The sequence below is a fragment of the Danio rerio genome, chromosome 23, assembly GCF_052040795.2.
Source record: "Danio rerio strain M-AB ecotype USA chromosome 23, GRCz13ab, whole genome shotgun sequence".
Taxonomy (NCBI): Eukaryota; Metazoa; Chordata; class Actinopteri; order Cypriniformes; family Danionidae; genus Danio; species Danio rerio.
In genome coordinates this window covers 30522501-30545214 of record NC_141043.1, presented here as the reverse complement: position 1 = coordinate 30545214, position 22714 = coordinate 30522501, and the positions used below count along the sequence as shown (strand labels likewise).

At 36.3% G+C, this 22714-nt stretch overlaps 1 protein-coding gene across 2 annotated transcripts in view; it reads left to right on the top strand.

Moving 5' to 3' along the window:
- Positions 1-21914, top strand: part of larp4aa (La ribonucleoprotein 4Aa) — a 29831-nt gene extending 7917 nt beyond the window's left edge. Inside the window, exons 2-17 of one of the 2 annotated variants that reach the window (XM_087304975.1) lie at positions 486-612; positions 7199-7342; positions 7468-7555; positions 7669-7805; positions 7891-7994; positions 8398-8508; positions 10022-10075; positions 10157-10369; positions 10484-10587; positions 12440-12481; positions 13607-13816; positions 15328-15379; positions 15471-15629; positions 15719-15843; positions 17675-17867; positions 18831-21914. In XM_087304975.1, coding sequence (XP_087161101.1) covers positions 486-612; positions 7199-7342; positions 7468-7555; positions 7669-7805; positions 7891-7994; positions 8398-8508; positions 10022-10075; positions 10157-10369; positions 10484-10587; positions 12440-12481; positions 13607-13816; positions 15328-15379; positions 15471-15629; positions 15719-15843; positions 17675-17867; positions 18831-19217 — 2250 coding nt within the window. In that variant the 3' untranslated portion in view covers positions 19218-21914. 2 annotated transcript variants of the gene reach the window in all.
- Positions 21915-22714: the final 800 nt, after the last annotated feature.

The window sequence follows — 22714 nt, the reverse complement described above, 5'->3', positions numbered from 1 at the left end:
CAGGCACAAAAACTGAATGTGTAAAAAACATTTCATATTAGCCACAAGTGATGCATATTTTTTATGTTGTGTTATGTTAACTTTTGATTATTATCAATATTAATATTATTATTATTATTATTACGACTGAAGTACCATCTCTCACATGTGGTTATTCTTGGCGTTCTTAGTGGGTTTTTTAGGTTGCTTTTGATGGGGGTAGTAAAGTGGTGTCAAGGAAACGCAGGTTAAGTGGGCTCATCTGCCATTACTCTGTGTCACTCAAGACATGTAAACAAGCCGTAGTGTCATAGGAACAACACAGGAAGCAGTTTACATGCTTTTCCTATGAAGAGAAACTTGAAATGATTTAAATATTTCATAAGGGCCCTTGAATAAGCAATGCTACCATCCTCTAAATATGCGTGTGTTATAAAACCTCTGAAAGATTTAAAAACAAGCCTTCAGATTTAATGAACTTATTGCATTTCCTTCTGTTGTTGCAGGTCACTGCTAAAGGAGCTGGTCTGAACCCTAATGCCAAGGTGTGGCAGGAGATTCCTGCGACACAAACTGAAGCTCCTGTTGATGGCACTGTGGCCTCCCCCTGGTCCCAGAACAGTACGGCTGAAGGTAAAATTTATGTTCATTATTACATCCCTAATCTTAAATGCAGCATGTGTGAGCGTTTGCTCTAACAGGAAGACCATATAGTGTATAGCCTGCAATGATGTTTTACTGTTAGATCAATGCTTTATTGATAGTAGTATGATATTATTGCCTATTGATGATATCAGGCAGTATGTGGCTCGTTAAGATTCAGAATCAGTAATTGATTCATCTCTCTAAGAGCATATTAGCTGAAAACCCAGCTAAAAATGTAGGGTGCAGCCTCATTGTTTGTCAGTCAGTGCAGCATTTTAAGGGCTGTCTCAATAGCAAATTTCTTCCAGTGCACTAAAATGTTTGCACCCTGAAAAGTCCCACAGTGATACATCATGAAAATCTGGGAGCATCTATGATTCTTTCACAGCAGGCCAAAACGTGAATCCAGTGAACCAATTCACCAAACAAGGACAAATGAGAGACTGTTATTCAAACTTATTTATGTTTAACCACAACCGAACATTGATAGACGGTTACAGAACAATACAGCAAACATTTATAATTGAATAATGGTTGAAATGTTGCTTGTATATTTAAAAAAATCAGTTTATTATTCTATATTGCATTTAAAAATACTTGATCAAACTTTTATAATTTGAAAAGTATCAGTCTTGTTATTGTTCATAAATTCCAGTGTTGAAATGTTGAAAGTTTTTACTTTCACTTTCTGTGGTTCTGAACCGCAAACTGTGGTTTAAGACTCCTCCTCCAGCATATTTCTCTTGCAAAGTTGCAAACTGCTTAGTGGTTTAAAACTGAAATTTTGCCAACATACCAAAATGACAGTTTTTTTTTTTTTTTTCGCAGAATAAATCCTAGCTTACAAAATAATGCATAATTCATATGCACAATTTCACACGATAAAAGCACAAATAAATAAATAAATAACTTAGTAGCTAAATATGTAAATTAAGGATTAAATAAGCAAATAAAAAGTAAACCCTCTGACTGCTCAAACATTTGGGGTTGGTAAGTCTCTTGTAAAGCTGCGTTTGCTTGATCAAATATTTAGTAGAAAATAGAATAGAAATTCTAAATGTGTGTAATTTTAAAATGGCATATTTTTTGTCAGCTGAAATTTTAGCAATTATTACTAGACATGGGCCGGTATACGTTTAAGATGGCATGACAACCTTGGATAAAAATACTATGGTTTTACAGTATCACGATATTGTGATTACAGCTCTAACATAAGTTCTTTTTAAATGTCTGAGTAAAAAAAAAAAAACTTTTTTTTTACTCCATTGAACACAATATATTGAATTTTATGAGCATTTATAATATTTTGAAACAGTAAAAATGTCAGGCTAAATATATAAAAAGTAAATCATAAAACTTCTGCTGTCTTTTTTGACTTTAAAAACACGGATTTCTTTACAACACAAAAAAAAACATTTGTGGCCCGTTTCCAATGAGTGGTACAGTACAGTATGGTACAGGTCTGTAAGGGTAACCTTTGTCATGCTTGCGATTTCACTGCCAAAAGGCTACCAATGGTACTAGTTTTTGTGGGCATGGTGTACGACATGTCTGTCATACACCTGAACTGAAAGTATCAGTCGACATCATTTTCATTCGAGGGAATGTCAAAGTAAAGCTGTGTGGGTTGTTAATTAGTTAAATTAAAAATAATTAGTTTAAAAATCTTGAGCGATATTATTAGGACACTTCCTACTTTTATCCATCTGACTCTACGTCCATTTTCTTTTGACCACCCACTGTCATTTTAAAGAATATCTCAACGGCGAAGGCGTCAAGTATAAAAGCCTCAGCTGTTTCGTGAGGTGCGCCCGCAGTTAGCGGAGGTCTGCAGGCAAAAGTAAAAATCATCTACTTTGTGGCGGTTCATCAAGACAACAACACGTTTTGTTTAAGCTTGGGTCGACCATAGTTCGTTATTATATGCTGTATCGGTGTAATGTACCGGCTGTGTATTTAAAATTGGTGCTTCCTTTGTTGTCATTCTCTTACTTGTGCACACGCTAGTGACGTTTCTCTGTAAACCAATAATGTTCAGCTGCACGTCTTGCTCTGCCTTTTGGTACCTTTTTGTTGTGCTAGGTACCCTTCCGAAAAGGTACCTAAAAAGTGGTACAGTACGGTTCGCTTTTTGGTACCTTTTGACAGTGGAAACGACCATAAAAGTGAACCGTTCCTTACCACTCCGTGAAAACAGACCATTAAAAAAAACGTACATGTACCTAAGGAACGGCATAACAGAAAATTTTTGCGGTTTTAAAACCTTGACTTTCCCAAACCGATATTAATTTTGAAACCATTTATCATTCCATGCCTAGTTACTACTCAAATTTCACAATAGATTTAGGAAATCATTGTAAAATTCTGAAAATAAACTAAAAACACTAAAAACATTTCTTCTTTATGAAGTTTAAAATTGTTAATATCAGTGATGTTTTGATTGTCACCCCGAACTGTAGTTCAAATTATACACTGGTAAAAATAAAAAAATCCATGTGACAAATCTGTAGCTGTTAAATTATAGCTATAGCTTTGTCTCACATAAATGTTTTGAACACATGTATACATCCAATGGAAATTAGAGCTGCACAATTAATCGTTAAAAGATCGCGATCTTAATCCAGCATTTCTTCGATTCTGCCAATCATATTTTCAAGTTCAGGAGAGAAGAAAAGGCGGTTGCGCGAGTCTTTTCATTGTTTCACATACGTTGCTCAGTGACATTGACACCTCCAAATGATGTTGAATGAGTCACAAACTGTATTTATAAGGTAAAATTCACCTATAAATGTAATTTTTTTCTTCATATAATGATGTTTTCGCGGCCGGGAAATCACACGTGACGTGAGCTGCTGACCATGAGCTGTTATTACAGAGAGTGCGCGCTCTACTGAATAATAGACACGCGCGCGTCTACTTTAGTGAACAGAACCTGCATAGGTTGCGAGTAACGGGATATACAGTTGTAAATAAAATTCGGTTTGTGGCACAGAGTGATCGTTTGGGAGCCGCGAGCGAAGTATGAACAAGTACTTAGCAGTCAGAATGAAACCGAAAGTGTGCACATCATTTAAATGATCATATCGCATTTTAGAGTTATGATTACGGCAAGCATTTGATATGTTTTTTCTTTTATAGCGATCACACAGTTGTGCATGAAAATAAATGTTTACAATGTTAGAATAGAGTACTAGGGCTGCACGATTTGGGAAAAATATCACACTGCGATTATTAAGGTAAAAATTGCGATTTGCGATTGCGATACGATAAACAAGTGGTATGACTCAACATGCTTGTTATTAAGAAAAATGCACACACAGATTACTAATAATGCTGAAACTTATTTTTCAACTGAGATACAGTATACAGTGCAATCTAGCAACAACTAGAAACGAACAATGTTTTCAAATTAAAACAAAGTTGTACAAAACTAAATAACAGTAACATCTTTACATTACTGAAATAAATTACATTAAATTAATTTTAAAATAAAATTAAAGTCAAATGTACAGATAAATAAAACAAATACCCATTTTTAAAAATATTTTTACTTTACTGGCTTTTATCGCCATGCATTCATCATACTTTTCTCTTTGCTGCTTAAGGTGATATAAATTTGTCGTGTTGCCACGTGATGTAGCAATTTTAGTTTGGCAAATTTTGCACTGTACCTCTTTCTGCTCAGTGTCGATATCCTAAAGCCAAAATATCACCAAATAACAGAGGTAGCATTTTTTCTGGGCACAAGTTCAGTGTTGGTCTGTTCTGTATCCATTTTCTCCCGTCTCCACACTACGCTGCATGAAGTCACGTGACCACAAGCACAGCGTGAGCAGCGCGTGTTTTTTCGGCGTCCAAGTTAACAGAGTTTTCATACCGCACGCAGCAGCAGCGCGTCAGAGCGAGGCGTGAGCGTCACTGAAGCAGCAGTGGCGCGATAGTTTTGGCGCTGGGTCTATTTTTTCCGCACTGCTCACGCTCTATTAAAGTGACAGTGCATTGATAATGACCAAGACACATTAAATGACAGAAAAAAGTAGCAATTTTACCCAATAAATGCATTAATGATATCAACTGACTTGTATATAGTCAATCAAATGAACTTAAATGATTAAAAACTGCAACAAACATTTATTTAGGCCCGAACTACAAAACCAAATTTGAAACAATTTTAGTATCAGTTTTGCTTAAGTTGCACGCTAGTGTTGCAAGAGAGGGGGAATAGAATATTTACGGGAGTTGTAGTCCATAGCGAAGTGTATTGTGGGTAGTGTAGTTCGACACGCATGCTGGATGATGTAAGCTCGCTGTGTGCTGTGCAGCTGAAGAAGAGGAAGAAAGTTTTATTCGGTTTATTCTTTGTTTTATGTTTACCCAAGTTAATAAGTATATAAGTAAGAAATAAGTAAAATAAGTGCATGCATTAATTACTTTTGTCTGTCTCATCCTTTGCACGAGCTGTTACTCTGCTCGTTGGATGTTACTGTAGCGGAAAAAGTAACACTAGTTTGATCATGTATAAATATCATTATAGCTATATTGTTTAAATATTATTATAACTAGGCCTAAAACATCCTGACAATCAAAAACCAAGTGACATGATATCACAGGCAGGCTCGGCCCTAACCAATTTGGCGCCCTAGACAAGATTTCAGGTTGCGCCCTGTCACATCGCAGTAAATTCCACTGCCAGTGTATAGTCATAAGAAACTAAATCGCTTTTTGATCGACTACTACAAGCTGAAAAACATCTGATAAATATGCCAATGCAATTAACGTTATTGCTGAATAGATTAAATATTTACACATTTGCTTGAGGAAGGAATAATGGGGGTAGTTACATTACTTTTACTATTTTCCATACGTCTAAGCCAGGGGTCACCAATCTCGGTACTGGAGGGCCGGTGTCCCCGCAGGGTTTAGCTACAACTTGCCTCAACACACGAGCCTGGATGTTTCAAGTATACCAAGTAAGACCTTGATTAGCTTGTTCAGGTGTGTTTGATTAGGGTTGGAGTTAAAATCTGCGGGACACCGGCCCTCCAGGAACAAGTTTGGTGACCACTGGTCTATGCCCTTCCATAACATTAGCTGACGTTAAAACTTACAGATAGCACTATAGCTATTTATTGATTAGCAATCTGTCAACGTTGGGATGTAAAAAATATGGGACAACAAATAGCTTTAAATAATAGAATACATAGCAAACATTAGAAAATATTGACAATAAAATAAAAGGTTTAGCCTATTAAAATCAATGGCCTATACAGAAATTAAATAAAGCTATAAAATCTTTGATTGTATTTGCATATTGATTAAAGTTACTATAGTTATTTAGTGAAGAGCAGCAAATGAATCTCTCATTATTTTTTGTTTGATAACAGAGGTGTAAATATAAGAATGCACAGATCTATAATGAATCATTCGACTACTTTAGCAACTGTTTGTGCTTATTTAAGAAAAAATTTGTTGTTTTAAAAGTAAAACACGCAGGACGGACATGTTTACATATTTTTAAGTGTATTGTCTGTTTAAACACACCCGAATCTGAGTGGAGCAAAAAAAACAAAAAAAGAAGACCTTTTCCGACGGTCCCTTACTGAGAGCTCCTCTCAGCGCGAGCTCTCCTGGCTACACACATGCGACTGCTTAAACGGAGCAGTTCTCGTTATGTTGAGCGAAAAAAAAAAAAGAAAAAGACAGCTGTGAAACATAACCAACTTTGTCTTTTTGTGGGAAACGCACTTTAGATCTTTTTAGTGTAAGAGGTTTTTGAGTTATTGCCGTCAAACACTGAATGTGTCAGGAATATCGAAAACAAAACCAACTTAACTGCACTCATTTCTGGCGCCCCCCTGGATGTACAGCGCCCTTAGCATTTGCCTATACTGCCTATGCAGCGGGCCTTAGTGCAGATAAAACGTTTTTTTAAAGGTGCATTTGTATATATAGAGAGATATATGTAACTACATAGAATAGACAGAGATAGATTGATCTCTGCAGCAGCTGCTGAAGAGCTGCGCGCTGCAGACGCAGCTAGTGTGAAAGGCAAACGCCTGCGTGCTGCTTTGCTTTCCATACGCGCTGCTCATGCACTGTTTCGCTTTTATTTAATATAATTGCAAGATTTGCTGTAATGTAATCGCATAGGCTTGTGATTAATCGTGCAGCATTAATAAGTACCCTAGCCTATATATTGTTGAATATAATCTGATAATGGCAAATGTCTGATTTTACCAGTGAATAAATTTGTCTAATATGACAGATTGCAAGCATATATCTCAAACATAATAATTCATCATCAGAATTATTATAAGTAGAATAGAATTATTCATAAAAACCAGTAGACCTACACATAATATTATTATCGATGTTGTGCCATATGCTTGTTTTTACCATACCTTTGTTTTACATATACAAAATCGTGAGAAAATCGTGTTCTTTATTTTAAGCAAAAAAAATCGCGATTCTCATTTTAGCCAGAATTGTGCAGCTCTAATTGAAATGTAAAAAAAAAAGTGTATAGAAATTTGGATATTAAATCATTTTGTTGTTTACTTCTGTATTCCTTTAGATACCGCTGTTGGTAAACTGTACACCCCAGGCTTCTCCACTCTTGAGGACAACAGCACTTCTGCTACTGTAGTAGGTGTGGTAAACGGTATGGATCCCCCTGACCAAAGCTTTCCAGTTTGTGAGCGCATTACAGCAACTAATGGTACGTTGATGATTGTGAAACATGATATTGTGCTTGTCGAAATTCATTCTGTGATCTGATGTTTTCAGACAGCATACACATGCCGCACACTTACTTTAATGTTTACACACTTTGTTTGCACGCAGTGGATTCTAAGCTCCCTGAGGAACAGCCTGTCTCTGAAGAGTCTTTGCGTGAGTCTCTCAAGAAAGAATTGGAGTTTTGTTTCTCCAGGTAAGTGCAGGCCTGTAATGTCAGCTTTCAATTTAATGCAACTAAGTAAACAGCACTTTACAGCCAGTCTTCCCATCAGCTGCGTTTACTGATGCTCCTCTTTCATCCCAAAGGGAGAACTTATCTAAGGATCTTTACCTAATATCTCAAATGGACAGTGACCAGTTCGTCCCCATTTGGACAATTGCCAGCATGGAAGGAATCAAGGTCCTTACAACTGACATGGACCTCATTTTGGATGTCCTGAGATGTACGTGCTTGCCTTGCATGTATTCACTCATTTATTTTGGTTTATTTAAATGAACGTATATTAAACTAGTTTTGAACACCCACAGCATCTCCTATGGTTCAAGTTGATGAAAAAGGGGAAAAAGTGCGGCCAAATCACAAACGTTGCATCATCATTCTGCGAGAAGTCCCTGAAACAACACCTGTTGAGGTAATAAATGTCCTCACAAAGTATTGACTATGTTCTTCACGTAAGAGTGGGCACCACCATTGGAATCTTTTTGGCTTGAAACTTCCCGTCTCATTCACTTCTTCCAATAATTTTTAGAGGTTAAAAACAGTTTGTTATGCTGCTTGGTGTTGCAAACTAATCTTTTCTTAATATATTATTCTACTTATTTATGGTCATAGAAACATTTGTTTGTTGAGCAAGTAGTTTGGCTGTTTTCTTTATTATTTGTAGACATTTCACCCATAGACAACTTGATTGGAAGTTCTAAAACAATTGCAAAAACGGGAACACTTACACATTTCAGAATAAGGTCATTAAACCTGGGAAATATTGACTCGCGCTGGATTCTCTTATATGTGTATGTTTGGGTTTTTTTCACCAGGAAGTGGAAGCCTTGTTTAAGAATGACAACTGTCCAAAGGTAATAAGCGTGGAGTTTGCACACAACAACAACTGGTACATTACATTCCAATCGGATACAGATGCTCAACAGGTAGGAATTTCTGTTTTTGTTTAATGCAAATCCACTATATGTATACAGTGTTCCCTTTGTTATTCATTGGAGTTACTTTCTAAAAATAGCCAACGAAAATCCACAAAGTAGTCAGCTTTATTTTTTAAAAATGATTATAGATGTTTTAAGGCTCCTCACTACACTCTTGATACACAGTCAGGCAATAATATTTTCACACTTTTCTCTCTTGTTTAAAACTTTCAAAGTTCAAACCTTTGCAGAAAAATAAATCCAGTATTATAGAATGAAACCAAAGATCAAAACTGGTTGTAAGGCGCAAACATTCATTGCTGTCAGCAAAAGGTTCATAAAGCTTTTTAGCTTTTGTGCGGATAATGTTGAGACGGTGCTCACTGCAGAGCCATTTGAGCAGAGCTGAGCTCCAGTGAGGGGGAGCATGAGCTCTCGCTCCTCCTCCTATAAGCTGTTTTAATGCGTACACCACCCCCACCCCTAACCCTACCCCCAGTGACATCACTCGTAGAGGAAGTGCAAGAAAGGAGAAGCAAGAGCTCAAGCTCCCCCTCGCTGGAGCTCAGCTCTGCTCAAATGGCTCTGCAGTGAGCACCACTTGATAATGTTGGCATCCAGCGTAATGTTCTTTTTCCTGCAGTCACTGATCCACATAATTAAGTTATTTAAAATGTTATTATTCAAATGGCACTCTGTGATGCGGCAGAAACATGAGCAGTGTCTTGAGTCGTAGCTGGTGCGGGTGCTTATCTTGATATAAACCTATGTTTACAACTCTAAAATGCATGGCTGTGTGTGGTGCACTGTATCTGGTGTGTGACCCCTTTTACAATGGCTTTGGTGCGGACAGTTACAGCCCTTTTTGCATTCTCGTTGAAACTCACACTGCTAGTGATCGAAGATTTATGTTAATTTGGCAAGCTGTACGCATTCTGTACTGTACAGGAGACACGGAGAAGATTAATAATGTTAATAATAAAGATGTTAATAAAGTCGTGGAAATAGTTCATTGTCTAGAAAAAAATAATCTATACGCGAATATGTCTTATGAACCGGTGAATAAAAAGAGTAGCCTCTACAACCAGGGTTTTGGAATCTCCAAGCATCAATCTTTCCATAGGTTTAAAAGTCGTGGATTTAGAAAACATTTCTGAAATATAAATTTTGTAAGGACAAAACTCCTTTTAACATAGAAAAAATTGCTTATTACATTTTGTGGGGTCGCATCGTGTGTTAGGACATTGTGTTACTACTATGAACAGATTTGAATACTTTAGCTCATCCATGAACATGATTTCTGCAGGAGTCCCATAGGATGAAATCAATACATGCCCTCTAGTAGTGTAAAGTACATACTGTAAACGTACGGCACATATAGCATCCTCAATCTAAAGCTTTGTTTGTTTGTCCATTTTTAAATACTTGTTTTCAATTGTCACAAATTGCATACTGTGCCTTTTGAACAAATAGTTTGCATTTTGCACCTAAAATTGAATTGAGTTTCTTTGTCTTCACCCAGGCATACAGATATTTAAGGGAAGAAGTCAAGACATTTCAGGGAAAACCAATCATGGTAAGACCTTTTGCAAAACGTTGCTATTTAATTTATGAAATCATGTGTGTTTTTATATGTTGTGCGTTCTCTTATTCTTAGGCCAGAATAAAAGCCATCAACACATTCTTTGCGAAGAATGGCTACCGCAGCCTGGACTGCAGTGTGTATCCTCAGCAATCACACACTCCACCCCAGTACAACTCTCCGCTCTTCATGCAGCCTGTTTACAGCCCTCAGCAGCAGTACCCGCTCTACGGCATTGTACCGCCTACTTGGACGCCGTCTCCTACTCCATACTTCGAGACTCCCCTGGTGAGACTTTAATTTTCACTATGGATACACCTAAAACGATAAGCCCGCCAATTATGTCATTGTAAAACGTATGTTCCATTATTTGAATTGAAAGTGATATACTGTGTTTTACAGGCACCTTTCCCTAACAGTGGTTTCGTCAATGGATTTAGCTCACCCGGACACTACAAAACTGGCTCAAATTCTCTCAACCTAAGCCGTCCCTTCAGCAGGAACCGGTAGGTTATTGTGGGCCCTTTCATTTCAACTCCTGTTTGTTTTGCATTAACTGTAAAGCTCTAAACTCACTATAATAGACAGTTGGGTTCCAGAAGTAAAAAATCCTACTTGCTCTCTTCTCCAATAATTTGTAGCAATTAGACAAACAATCTGTGAGCTAGGGAAATGTTAAATCATGATTTCAGTCCACTTTTGAAACTTTATTTATCAGTGGAATTGCTGTTTAAAATCTGTATTGTCCACAGTTAGTAATAAATAAGAGGCAATAGACTTCCATGTCGCGATAGTCACAAATAACAAGTGAAATTGTAGTTGCCTTCTACATGCTTTTCATTGACTTCCTGCTCCACTGAGTTTTTATTAATATTACTTGTGTGTCACACTAAGCAGATGCAAATGTAGAGTATCATAAAATGGGAAGGAAGGGTGTCTGTAAAACTCAATACAAGTAAGTAGATGCAAAAGACTCATTTGAATGATCCAAGTTGAAGCAGTAACGTGTCTCACTGAAACTGTTTGTCAATACCATTTTGGAAATGAGGCCCATGTGTTCTTGAAATACATAATTCCACATTTTGCAATACAAATTTGTATTACACCGTTGTTTTTCATTGTATTGTCTTTCACAAGGGCTTTTCACACTTTAAATGGTTAACCCTGGGTCATCCTAAATCCCCAGCGTTTCACACTATACATTCCTAAACCCTGGGTTAACAATCATAGTCATATTTGTGATGTAACTGTTGTTGATTTCTGCATCCTGTCAGTTCTAAAATAAAACGTAGCTGCATTGATTTTTAACTGTCAAGAACACAAAGACAAAAGTTTAAGTGAATGAAAACAAGCAAAGAATGTGATTTTACCATCTCCTGATCACTCCAGTTTACACGCGTTCCATCTGTTTACTTTCTCTCACTGCTGTTGACAGCCTATGTTAAACGTCTAGCAGAAACAAGCAAATGCCGCACCCGTTTCACACTGAACAAACTTAGCACCACAATGAAGGGTTAACAGCACTTTTTTTTTTAATACTGAATACTTGATATATACTATATATTGATACTAAAACTTGCGGTGGCCGAGAGTAATTTAAGAAAACGCATGCAATTACAAAAAATGCCAGCAAATTAAGAAGCGATCTTTATCCATTTGACAGCATATGTGCTGCATTTTCACACAATACAAACAGTTTACGAAAACGCTCTGCATTTTCTCACAACACTTTTATATAGCACGGAATACAACAGAAATGTTTCAAAGAGTCTGCGCCAATAGTGTAGTGGTTAATGCGTCGACACATGCACTTTGGTGCTCACAGTGACCCAAGTTCAATTCCCTCCTCAAGGTCCTGTGCCGAATGTTTTTTAGTTTTTTTTTTCTTTACCTCTTTCTGCTCCCCACACTTTCCTGTCAGTACTCTAATGTCATACACAGTAATTATGTAAAAACACCTAAAAATCGTAAAATGTGGTGTTTAGAATTACATTGAAAATAACACAAGGTTAAGCACAGTGTGAAAAGCCTTAGTGTTTGATACCCTTATTCTTCAATTTGTTGTATTTTTATTTCTTCAAGTCAGTGTTTGTAATATTAAAATTCAACTTGTGTCCTATTGGGCTTATTTATTAATTATACTGCAATTGTAAAAAATACTCTATTTGCTTCTGGAATCATGGACACTATTAAAAATGCTTTTAAAAAATACTTAAAAAAAAAAAAAAAAAAGGAAAATTATTATTTATTTGTTTACTTACTTAGAGAAGACTGCTTTTCCTTGATGAGCTTTTTAATAGTGTAAGAATGTAGGCAGTGACAGTGGATCAATTGGATTTTGTTTTACTGTTTCCACAGTGTTCCACTCTATTCCAGAAAGAATGTAATAAATGCCTTCAGGTACAACTTCAAAAACTTTCATGTATCAACAATCATCAATCCATTCCTACGGTCCTTTTTGGGCAGCTAAAAAAAGCAGCAATGATGTTCAGCTCTCCAGATAATAAAATTGTGGTTCATTAGCAAAATAAATGGGAGGATTGTAGGAAAATAATTGATTAATGGGATGGCACACTACGATGATTATTGACATACTCCAAACCATCTTTCAGTCACCCAGAATGCATATTATGCAACTTCTGTCACAAACGGAATTCCCTATTTCTTATCAGTACATCCATTTCACTCATATGCATTTCAGTAAGTTTCATAATTGCATTAACTAACATTTATTTTGCGTTTTAGCAGTGTTTTTGCTACATCGGTGCTCGCACTAACAACCTTTTATGTTCAATCATCTTGTTTAGCAGTGTTTAAACCTTCCTGTTTATTTCAAGGGACATTTAGATTAAGGGCTGTCAACAATTACTTGATTAAATCAATTATGGATGTTGATTTGTTAAAAATATGTTACCTTTTAATGTAATTGATTTACAGCCCTAATTTAAATGCCTGAAGTGTTTTTACTGTGGCAAAAAATGCAGTTTGTTCACTTTGTTTTTTTTTTTAGGACTGGGCGATATGGCAAAAGTGCGATCTCGATAATTATTTTTCATATTGAACGATAACGATATACATTTTAATTTAAGTTGTTAATGGTTACAGATTTAGAAGAGTACCCCAACAATGTCTGAAGCCACAAAATTAGAGAGTTAAGTGGCTTAACATTTTCGACCGATAAATTTTTGGTGGCCGAAAATTCGGTACATCTCTAATATCAACATAATTTTAGATTCCCATTGTTGCAAATTTCTGCTGTGTGACTGGCCCTTAGCTCAATATAGAGTAAAAATAAGTTGAGCTTATCATTGTTATTGACATAAATATGATCATGATTCAATATAATATCGTTTATCAGCCCAGCCCTATTCTCTTTGCTTTAAAACCATTGCATGCTGTCCATTTATTTGAAAAGCTGTCTTCATTCTTTACATCCCTATTTGTAGATGTTTTGCATAAAGCATCGTATTTGTAAAAAACTGTTAGCAAGTCTCATGTATTCTTCTCTTTCTGCCTTCCGAGTAGGAACCATGTGAAGCCTCAGACGAGGACTAATGATGGACTGTCTTCCACTGTGTCACCGGTGGCTCTGGTGGATGGACTGTCTGGCCTGCACAGTCCCCAGCCTCCCTCCAGTGCTGGACCCGTGCTGTCATCCGCTGACCTCAACTCCTCTTTTCCACATCTAGCTTCCAACGAGCCAACCGATGACAGTACCATGGCAGGACGAGGAAGGTTTGTTAAGGTTTTTCTTCATGCTAAATATCACTGCTGCATGAAATTGGTGTTTTACTTGCAATTATCCTGTCTGTAAATGTTGTCAAGGCTAAGCACACGATAACCTTTTTTTTTTTTTAACCTGACAATAGGTGGTGCAAATAATTAGTTGATTATTTGATAAATTTGACTGAGAAGTTATCCCCAAAACATTCATTCTGTTGTGTGGGAAGAATCAAGTAGATATTTACCAAATGTATTTTTATGATTTTCTTTTTTATCTTATATGTTATGTTTTATAGTTTTTTTTTAATGGTGTTTCGATGTTTTAATTTACAATTGCCTTTTTCTAGATATAGATTTAGATGTAATTAGTTAATTGTTTTAGTACAGCAGGGGTCTCAAATTTAAATTCGCAGGGGGGCCGTTTCAACATTCAAGCACAAGAAAGAGGAAACCTGATGTAATTGATGCACTCAGACATTTCTCCCCAGAGTATCAAGCTCCTTCTTTTTGTTTCTTATTGTACATATTTAAGGGGTAGTTTAAATTGCTATGAAAATACTAGTTTAATAATAGGCATAATAATAGTAATTATGTCCCAGTTGATTGTTGCTTAACCAAAAAGTTTAACAGATAGCGTAAGACTGCAGAAAAGAGTTTAGGTAACTTTGACTTTACTGGCAATTGTTCTTCTCAATAAATTTTTTTTGTTGTTGTAAAAACAGGCTTAGAGAAACCAAAAGTAAACTGAATATAAAGTACAGTACTTTAATGTTCAGTAGGTGTGGGGTCAAACCATAAGTTGCTATATGCGACTGCACACCAGTGATAGTGCTTAAAAAAATGTTTGTTTTGTTGGGCTAAATCTTGTTATATTTCTGACGTCAGTTGCGGTAAATAAAAAAACGGTAAAGTGCAATAACTGAGGAGATCATTTCTAAGAAATTAATATTTTAAGTTTGATGCCATGTCTATAAAAGCTGTTTAAAAATCTGAAAGTGCATGCCTTGAGGGTCTGATAGCGTCTTTCAGTGGGTAAGAGAATGAAAAGGTAGTTGTCAGGGTGTGGAAGGTCCTTTATATTATTTTATTTTATTTGCTATATTTATTTATTTATTTATTTATTAAATGTATTAAACGACTTTTCTAAAAAAAGAAAAAAAAAACCTGAGAGAGTTACTGAGGGTTATCGGTAGGAAAAAAAAGATTCTGTAATAATCAGTGTCAATGAAGTTACCATAGATGATTCCTCATCTGATAAACAATAATGCCTTTTTGGCAAATAAAAAAAATAATTTCTTTAAAAAATGTTTAATGTTTTAAAGTTTTGAGTAGTAGTTTAATAATGATCATAAATGTAATTAGTTGCTGCTCTACTTTCTTCCTGGATCAAATGTGACCTCAAAAATGTGTAATACTTTCATTTTGTAGCCTCTAAACTAATGCAAATATGGAGTGTTTCAGCTTTTTGGTCTTGCAATTTAGTTCAGATTGCATATTTTATAGATTATATTCTTTTATTTCAGGAGAACGACATACCGAGGCACTCGAAGGCGGCGAGATGATGACCGCACAACAGTAATGCATTTGTTTTTGTGTTGCTGGTTTCAGATAAACCCCTTTCTATTTATGTCCTCTTAATTATTTTTTGTCTTATTTGTGTCCACAGAGACCAATCCCTCTCTCTCAAGTGAAGGTACCGCCCCCTAAGTTTGACCTAGCCGCCTCCAACTTCCCTCCGCTGCCAGGCTGCTCTGCCAGTCCGCAGGGGGAGCCTGTGCTGGAGAACCGCCTCTCTGATGTTGTACGGGGCCTGAACAGGGAAAAGGTTGGTTGTTAAGAAAACTGCATCATTACAACAGTCAGATTGTTTTTGTTTTTTTTTTGCTCAATGCTTCTTGTTTCATTTCCCTTCAGCAACAGGATTCAAACAAAGAGTCCACTGTGAGTCCCACAGGCCCATCCTCAGAGGAGAGCGTCTCCAAGCCCACCCAACCTGTAGCTAAGATGAACGCTCACGTCCCTGATCCTGTCACCCCTAGGTGTGTGTGATGCTTTCAAGATAGCTGGCATTCTGATTCTTGTTTCTTTCAACGATTTTCAAATATTAACATGATTAAGATGGTACTCATTCACATGACACAATGTTGCCAAAACTGAAATGTTTTTCAGCATTTCATGTTTAAATCGCTTTTCAAAACACTTACACATACAATCAAAAGCGCTGTATTATATATGCCAGGTCTTACTTGTAAACAGTAGGCTACCTGCAAAGAAGTGACTATGTTCCGTTGGCGGCTTGGCACTGGTTTGTATGTAGAATTTGCCATGTGCATATGATGCATCTTCGCTGTTGGTTGTAATTTGCAGAAAAAACACACTTTGTTGATGAAGCTTTAGCATACATTGTTGTGTTTGTTTGTGCTTATCTTTTATCTATACCTCCCTAAACATATATTATGCACATGCATGATGTCATCATTTTTAAAGATGCTCATTTGATGGACATGAATAGTTCTGAACTATAAATCACATGTCCATTATTCTATCAGGGTTCATACTTTCATGGAAATCCTAAAAAGTCATGGAATTTTAACATGTCATTTTCCAGGCCTGGAAAAGTTTTGGTAAAACAGAAAAACCCCCACAAAGTTTTGGAAAAGTCATGGACATTAGTTTAACAAATATCTGTATACTTGATTTAGGGCTGCATAATACTAGAAATCTGACATTACAGTATTTTGTATTTCTGTGATATATATTACAGTGTGAAAACTATTTCATCCGATGATTTAACAGGTTTATTTGGATTGATTGGGAGGATTTTGTAGGGGAGAGATTTTCAAATAATATATAACAAATACATTATAAGCTGAAAGTAATTTTACATAGATAAAAACTCATTTAAACAAAATAGATCGTTGCGCATTTTATGATATTCTGTAAAAAATGTAAATGTCATTGTTTTTCTTATTATTTACCATGTATATGTAGACATTACATTAAACATTATGACATGAAAATGTACTTGAAAGTTCTGGAAAAGTCTTGGGAGTTTTAGTAGAAAAAATGTGTATAAACACTTTTAATGAAGTCGGCTCTGTAATCAGCAACATTTATTACACAAAGCCATATTTTCCCCCCAACTACGCAAAATATTGTATGCGATATCATCATGCGATTAGTCAAATGACAAATAATCATTCTGTGATATTGACAGTTGTTTACATAGCTTGTCTGTGAACTACAGCTTTTGTAGTAAATGTTGCTAATGTTAAACCAGAAAGCATTTGCAAATACCACCTATAATGTGTTTGTACTCGAGTTACTTCATAGATTCAGTCGAATTTTGAATAAAGTCCTTATGTAATACGATGTGACCTTTTACAAAGCATAAATCACAAAACATTTCTATAATATCATTCTAAGCAGCGACAAATACATTGCATCATTAATACATTGTGGTTGTGTGTTTATTAATTTTGATGAATCAAATGAAAGTAGTTATATCTTATGTTTATCCTACTTCGCTATGAAGATTTATTTTTCTTTAGAGCATGTTTGTTAGAGAGCGTCCTCTGCCCTTCGGATTAAATTTCCTACTCACATCATCGTACTTTCCTCGCATGATGTGGAAGACAATCGCAGCTTTTACCGAATCGCATTTGATTCTGACAGTCAAATGATGTGATGTGTGGACATAATGATGTGCCTTTAATTGATCTATTTTCTATAACATGTAAAACAGGAACACATTAAAAGCAACTTATGTGAATACCTACAATACCGACAATGTCATAATCGTATCGTCTTTTTCACTAATGTCAATGTGAATGCGCACAGTGTCTGAGTTCTGCTACTTGTGTTCTGTAGCTCCAACCACCTGGAGAAGAAACCGGAGAAGGTGGAGCCTCCAGTCTATAGAGAGCCGCCTGTGATCTCTGCCCCCATCGCAGCCGTTCAGCCCACCCCTGCCCCAACAGCACCTGGTCCTAAGCTTCAGCCCAGCTCCGCCCTGCCTGCAGCCCCCCAATCTAACACTGCCCCCTCCAGTACCCCGGCACTGGTGAGTTTAGCTTCTCTGAGGCCAATGATTATATTTAGAATAGACAAGTAGTCAGCTGGGAGAGGGCGTCTACAATCTGAGATGTAGTTTGAAACCCCATTCCTCACCTTCCTGTTTGTCAAATGAATATTTATCTATCTATCTATCTATCTATCTATCTATCCATCCATCCATCCATCCATCCATCCATCCATCCATCCATCCATCCATCCATCCATCCATCCATCCATCCATCCATCCATCCATCCATCCATCCATCCATCCATCCATCCATCCATCCATCCATCCTTCTGTCAATCTATCTTTCTGTCAATCTATCTATCGTTATCTATCATTCTATATATTTTTCTGTCAATCTGTCTATCGTTCTGTTATTATATCTATCGCTATGTCTATTGTTATATCTGTCATTATATCTATCAGTTGCTCTATCGCTCTACCTATCGTTCTGTCATTCTATCTATAATTCTATTGTTACATTGTATAAATACATTTATACAAGGTAAACATTTATTCATATGAATAACTAATTCACAAGTACATAGCTCTCTGTACAAATAGATCATTGAATATATTTATTAAAATAAATTTGTTAATACCCTCTTGTAAGTTTTTTTTTGTTGTTGTTTAAATATTTGAGAGAAGTGACTTGCTTATTGAGGAATGTTAAAATATGCTTTAAGTTATTTAGTACTGCCTCATGGCAGAAGATATTCGTATTACAGTACAGTGCAGCTTTTATAGTAATAATTGATGCTTTAATTTATTTTAGTTTATAATATTTATTTTTATAGTAATCATTTAAGACTTAAGTAATAATAAAATAGAGATAAAACTTTAATACATTTATATGCGATTTATCTTTCCAAAATCGTTAAATTCTCCATTCATATACAGATGAAACCATTCACTAAGTATTTAAATAAGTAACAAACTTTCTCATTTTTCTCCGCTACTCTTCAGGAACCTCGCAAGCTCAGTTACGCTGAAGTATGTCAGCGACCACCTAAAGATCCCCCTCCTCCAGCATCCTCTTCCAGCCCCAACAATGCAAGCGCACAGCCTCTGAGAGAGCTGCGTGTCAACAAGGTGGAGGAGCAGGCCTCCAGTCCGGCAAGCAAACAGGAGCGGCCTCAGGAATCGGGGGGAAACTGCAAGGCCAGGGAGGGCCGGCCGGCCCGTGACTCCCAGAGCTTCTCTCGCAGCAACGGACCCCCCAGAAGCAGTACAGGGGGGTTCAAGCTACGAGAGCAGCAGAGACGCCCTCCCTTCGGCCATCGCGGTTCCCCCCAGGGAGGTTCCAGACACGCTGGAAAAGAGCAAAACATCCCACCCATATCGCCAAAGTAAAGACTCAACAGAAATCCTTAATGTATGAATATTTACACACACACACATATATATGTATGATATATATGTAAATATATATAAATATATATATATATATATAAAGAGATGAAATATGATATAAAGTCAAAATTTAAAAAGGTATTCACCTCTCCTGCCTGGAGCACTACCAGAGGAAAAGTCTCATAAAGTGACAATGCACAGACTGGGGTTTCCAGGCAAACGGGCATCAGAAATTGGAAGCATTTGTTGCTTGCTGAAGGACACCATCAAATAGGAAAAATAAGAAAAAAAAAAAACATTTCATGCTTCTAACCTGACAATGTCCCTTCAGAATGTAAATCCATGTGAGTTTTATTTTTGTTTGGTTTTTGAGTACGGCCTCTCTTAGCTCTATTAGGGAGAGGTGGAGAAAGCGGGCGGTCTGATGGCCCTGATGGTGGTCTGCAAAGAGCATATGCACTAAGAAAAGGAACATGCATAAACGATGTCATGTACCTATACAAAGATATCACTTTGACATGCAATGATTCATCTTTTTTTCTTTTCTTTGCTTTTGGTTTGCTTCATTTGCAGTCACGGCACACTGGGCGCTCGACTCCCGGAGTGGTTTGACCATGTAAATGAACCTTTTGTGTGGAAGGATGTGGTTTGCTGTAGAGTTGACTCCTCGGTGAGCTAGTTCCCGTGTAGAATACGCGACGCGTGCTTGAGAGTGGAATATTTCGCTAAGTATCTTTAGGGCTGATTTTGGTCTGGAGTTTTGCAGTAGTTTGTGTGACATACTGTAGCTCGTGATTAATCTGTAACGGGCGCTCGGATTTACTTACGATCAATTTTGGAGCCTTGTTAATGATTCAAATATATAGCCTACTGTCATGAAGTCAAAGCCTGCCAATTATGATGCTGTTATGTCACTGATTTGCTGATGGGTGATTTCTCTTTTCTTTTCTTCTTTCTTTTTTTAATTTTTATGTGTGATTTTTGTCATTGTTTTTGTAGTTAGTTTGAGTAACCAACAGCCTGTGAATGATAACTGTAACAGTCAGGTACATAGGCACTCATCAACTTTTGTGTCATCTCAGATTTGTCCACTATTTTTTTTCTCATTTGTTTGTTTATTATGTGCATTCTCCTTCCTGGGCTGATTCTGAGCATGCTCAAATATCCTGATAATCAGTCAGACTCTTGACTGTGTTTACAACAAGATGGTGGAGGTTTGGGCAAACGCAAGGCAAGAATCACGATCGCTTAATAGATCGGTTCTTATTTCTTCTTTTAATAATCAGTACGTTCGGAGTTGGATGGAGCTGTTGGTCATGATGCTATATAGGTCAAGCAGATCTACGGTTTAGTTTCTATCCATCACTGTTGAAATGAGACATGCTTACCACTGTTATATCAAATCAATCGTTTTCCAATTAATCCTCATCACTTTTTGGATTTCACTGGAAGAAATCATAAATTTTCCAGTCATTCGGAAGCTAATTTGTGCAAATGTAATGCCCAGAGTGGGTTTTCTGACTCAGGGTGACATATTTCATCTCATTCCAGTCACTTCAATCGGTTTCTGATCTCAAATTTTACATTGACTTCCAATTTGGCAAAGCTTAAATGTTGTCTTCACCAAACTCTGATCATTTCATACTGTTTTATAGATGAAAGAGATCGAATTCAAAGGAGAATTGAATGTTATATGTTTGGTATCCCCTGAATGTGTCCTCCATTAATTGTAATACAACCCCCCCTAATTTAAAATTGGACATTTTTTCCGTGTGAGCGTTTTGACTGTTGGATGATAAATGGCAATATCTGTGCTAAATCCTCTCGTGATGATCGCAGCAAGGTTTTTTAGAGCTTTGCCATGGTAATGTGAGTGTCGTCATTGCTACGCCAATGCCAGCGTGTGTGTTTTTTTTTTAAATAGGATGGCAAGTGTGTGGGTAATTAGAAATTGGCAGTTGCTTTGGTAGATGGTACCTGATGGTGACTAAAGTGGGGAATACGAATAGCAGGGATACGTTCACTACAAAAAGAAAAGAAGAAAAAATACTGCTGTGGTGAATTGGTGCTGTTATTTAAACGTTTAATCGAGGATTCAGTATTGCTGTTCAATTCATTGTAAAGTATTGCTTTTTAAAAATCAATTTTTTAATTTATTTTAATTTTGCTGCATATATTAATGCACCCCCCCCCCCCCCCCACCCCACGTCCCTTGTAAGTTTGTTATCATGACTATGTACAAAAGGACATTGGGAGAGAATCACAGATTTAACATATTTGTATATTTTTTTGAGATTTCAGCAGAGAAAATACTTGATGCATTTACTAGAGGCTTAGTAATGCGGTAAATAACAAATCACTGGGGCTTTTTTTTTTCTTCTTGTTTTCATTAATGAATATGAGCAGCTAGTGGTTTAGGATAATGAAATGCACTAACTTGTTAAAAAAAAATCTTATTATGTAATGTGAAATTATACTAGGAGCATAAGGTAATGATATTGATGTTGACAGGCTTGCAAAAATATTCAGAAAATAGCAAATTTCTCTTTAATGTTTGGGTTATTACTGTTAATTGATTTAGGGGTTGGTGTGGCAAAGGGAAGAATTATATAATAATGGATTGAAGTGAGACACTAAATTCTAGCTGTCTGCATAAAATGTCACAAAAAGAAAATAAATTATTTTGTTTTGGCCTTACTCTTGACTCGTTCATTTGATTCATTGGTGTTGAACTATTTTGTGTTGCACTTTAGAGGTTTATGTTTGATATGAAAACAACTATAAAACCTTGATCATTTGTTTTAAGCCCTAAGGCTATTAGTTGGTTATAATAAACATCTAAATATTCAAAAGAAATTTAATTTGGTCACTACTTTTTTTCTTGATTGTGAACTACCATTCAGATGTTAGATGTTTGGGAAGATACCTTGCCTATATAATGTGTATTGACTCAAATAGTTATATATATTTGATATTTGTTTGATATTTTCTTCTAAAATTAGCATTTTTCTCAAATTTTTGTGTGTAGGCTCAGAAATCTTTTACTTTTTATAGTAACAAATAAGTTTATTTTTTTTTTGCCTTTAAAGTGAAATACTTGTACAAACATGGCAGGCTGATAGAAATGCTAATTTAAGAGAAAATTTCAGATAGCAGTTAGAGGTTTTTGCATCTGAACTCTATATTTGTTAATATAAAATGTTTTCTTTTCATATATTTTAAAAATGAAATGTATTTATGTGATAACAGATTATTCAGCAGTCATCACTCCGTCTTTTGTCACATTTATCAAATTTTGCTATCTTTTTTTTTTTTTTTTTTTTAATCAAATTCAGGCTTGTAACTAGGGGGGTTGAAGTCGTTTGGAAGACCCACTCCTTGCTGACAAAGGTCCAGAATTTGTCCTGTACTCATTTGTGCTATTTTGACTGCTATGCCATCATAAATAGTGAAAAAAAGGCATGGGATCAGAGAATCCTCTGTTGGCTGTTGCTTTG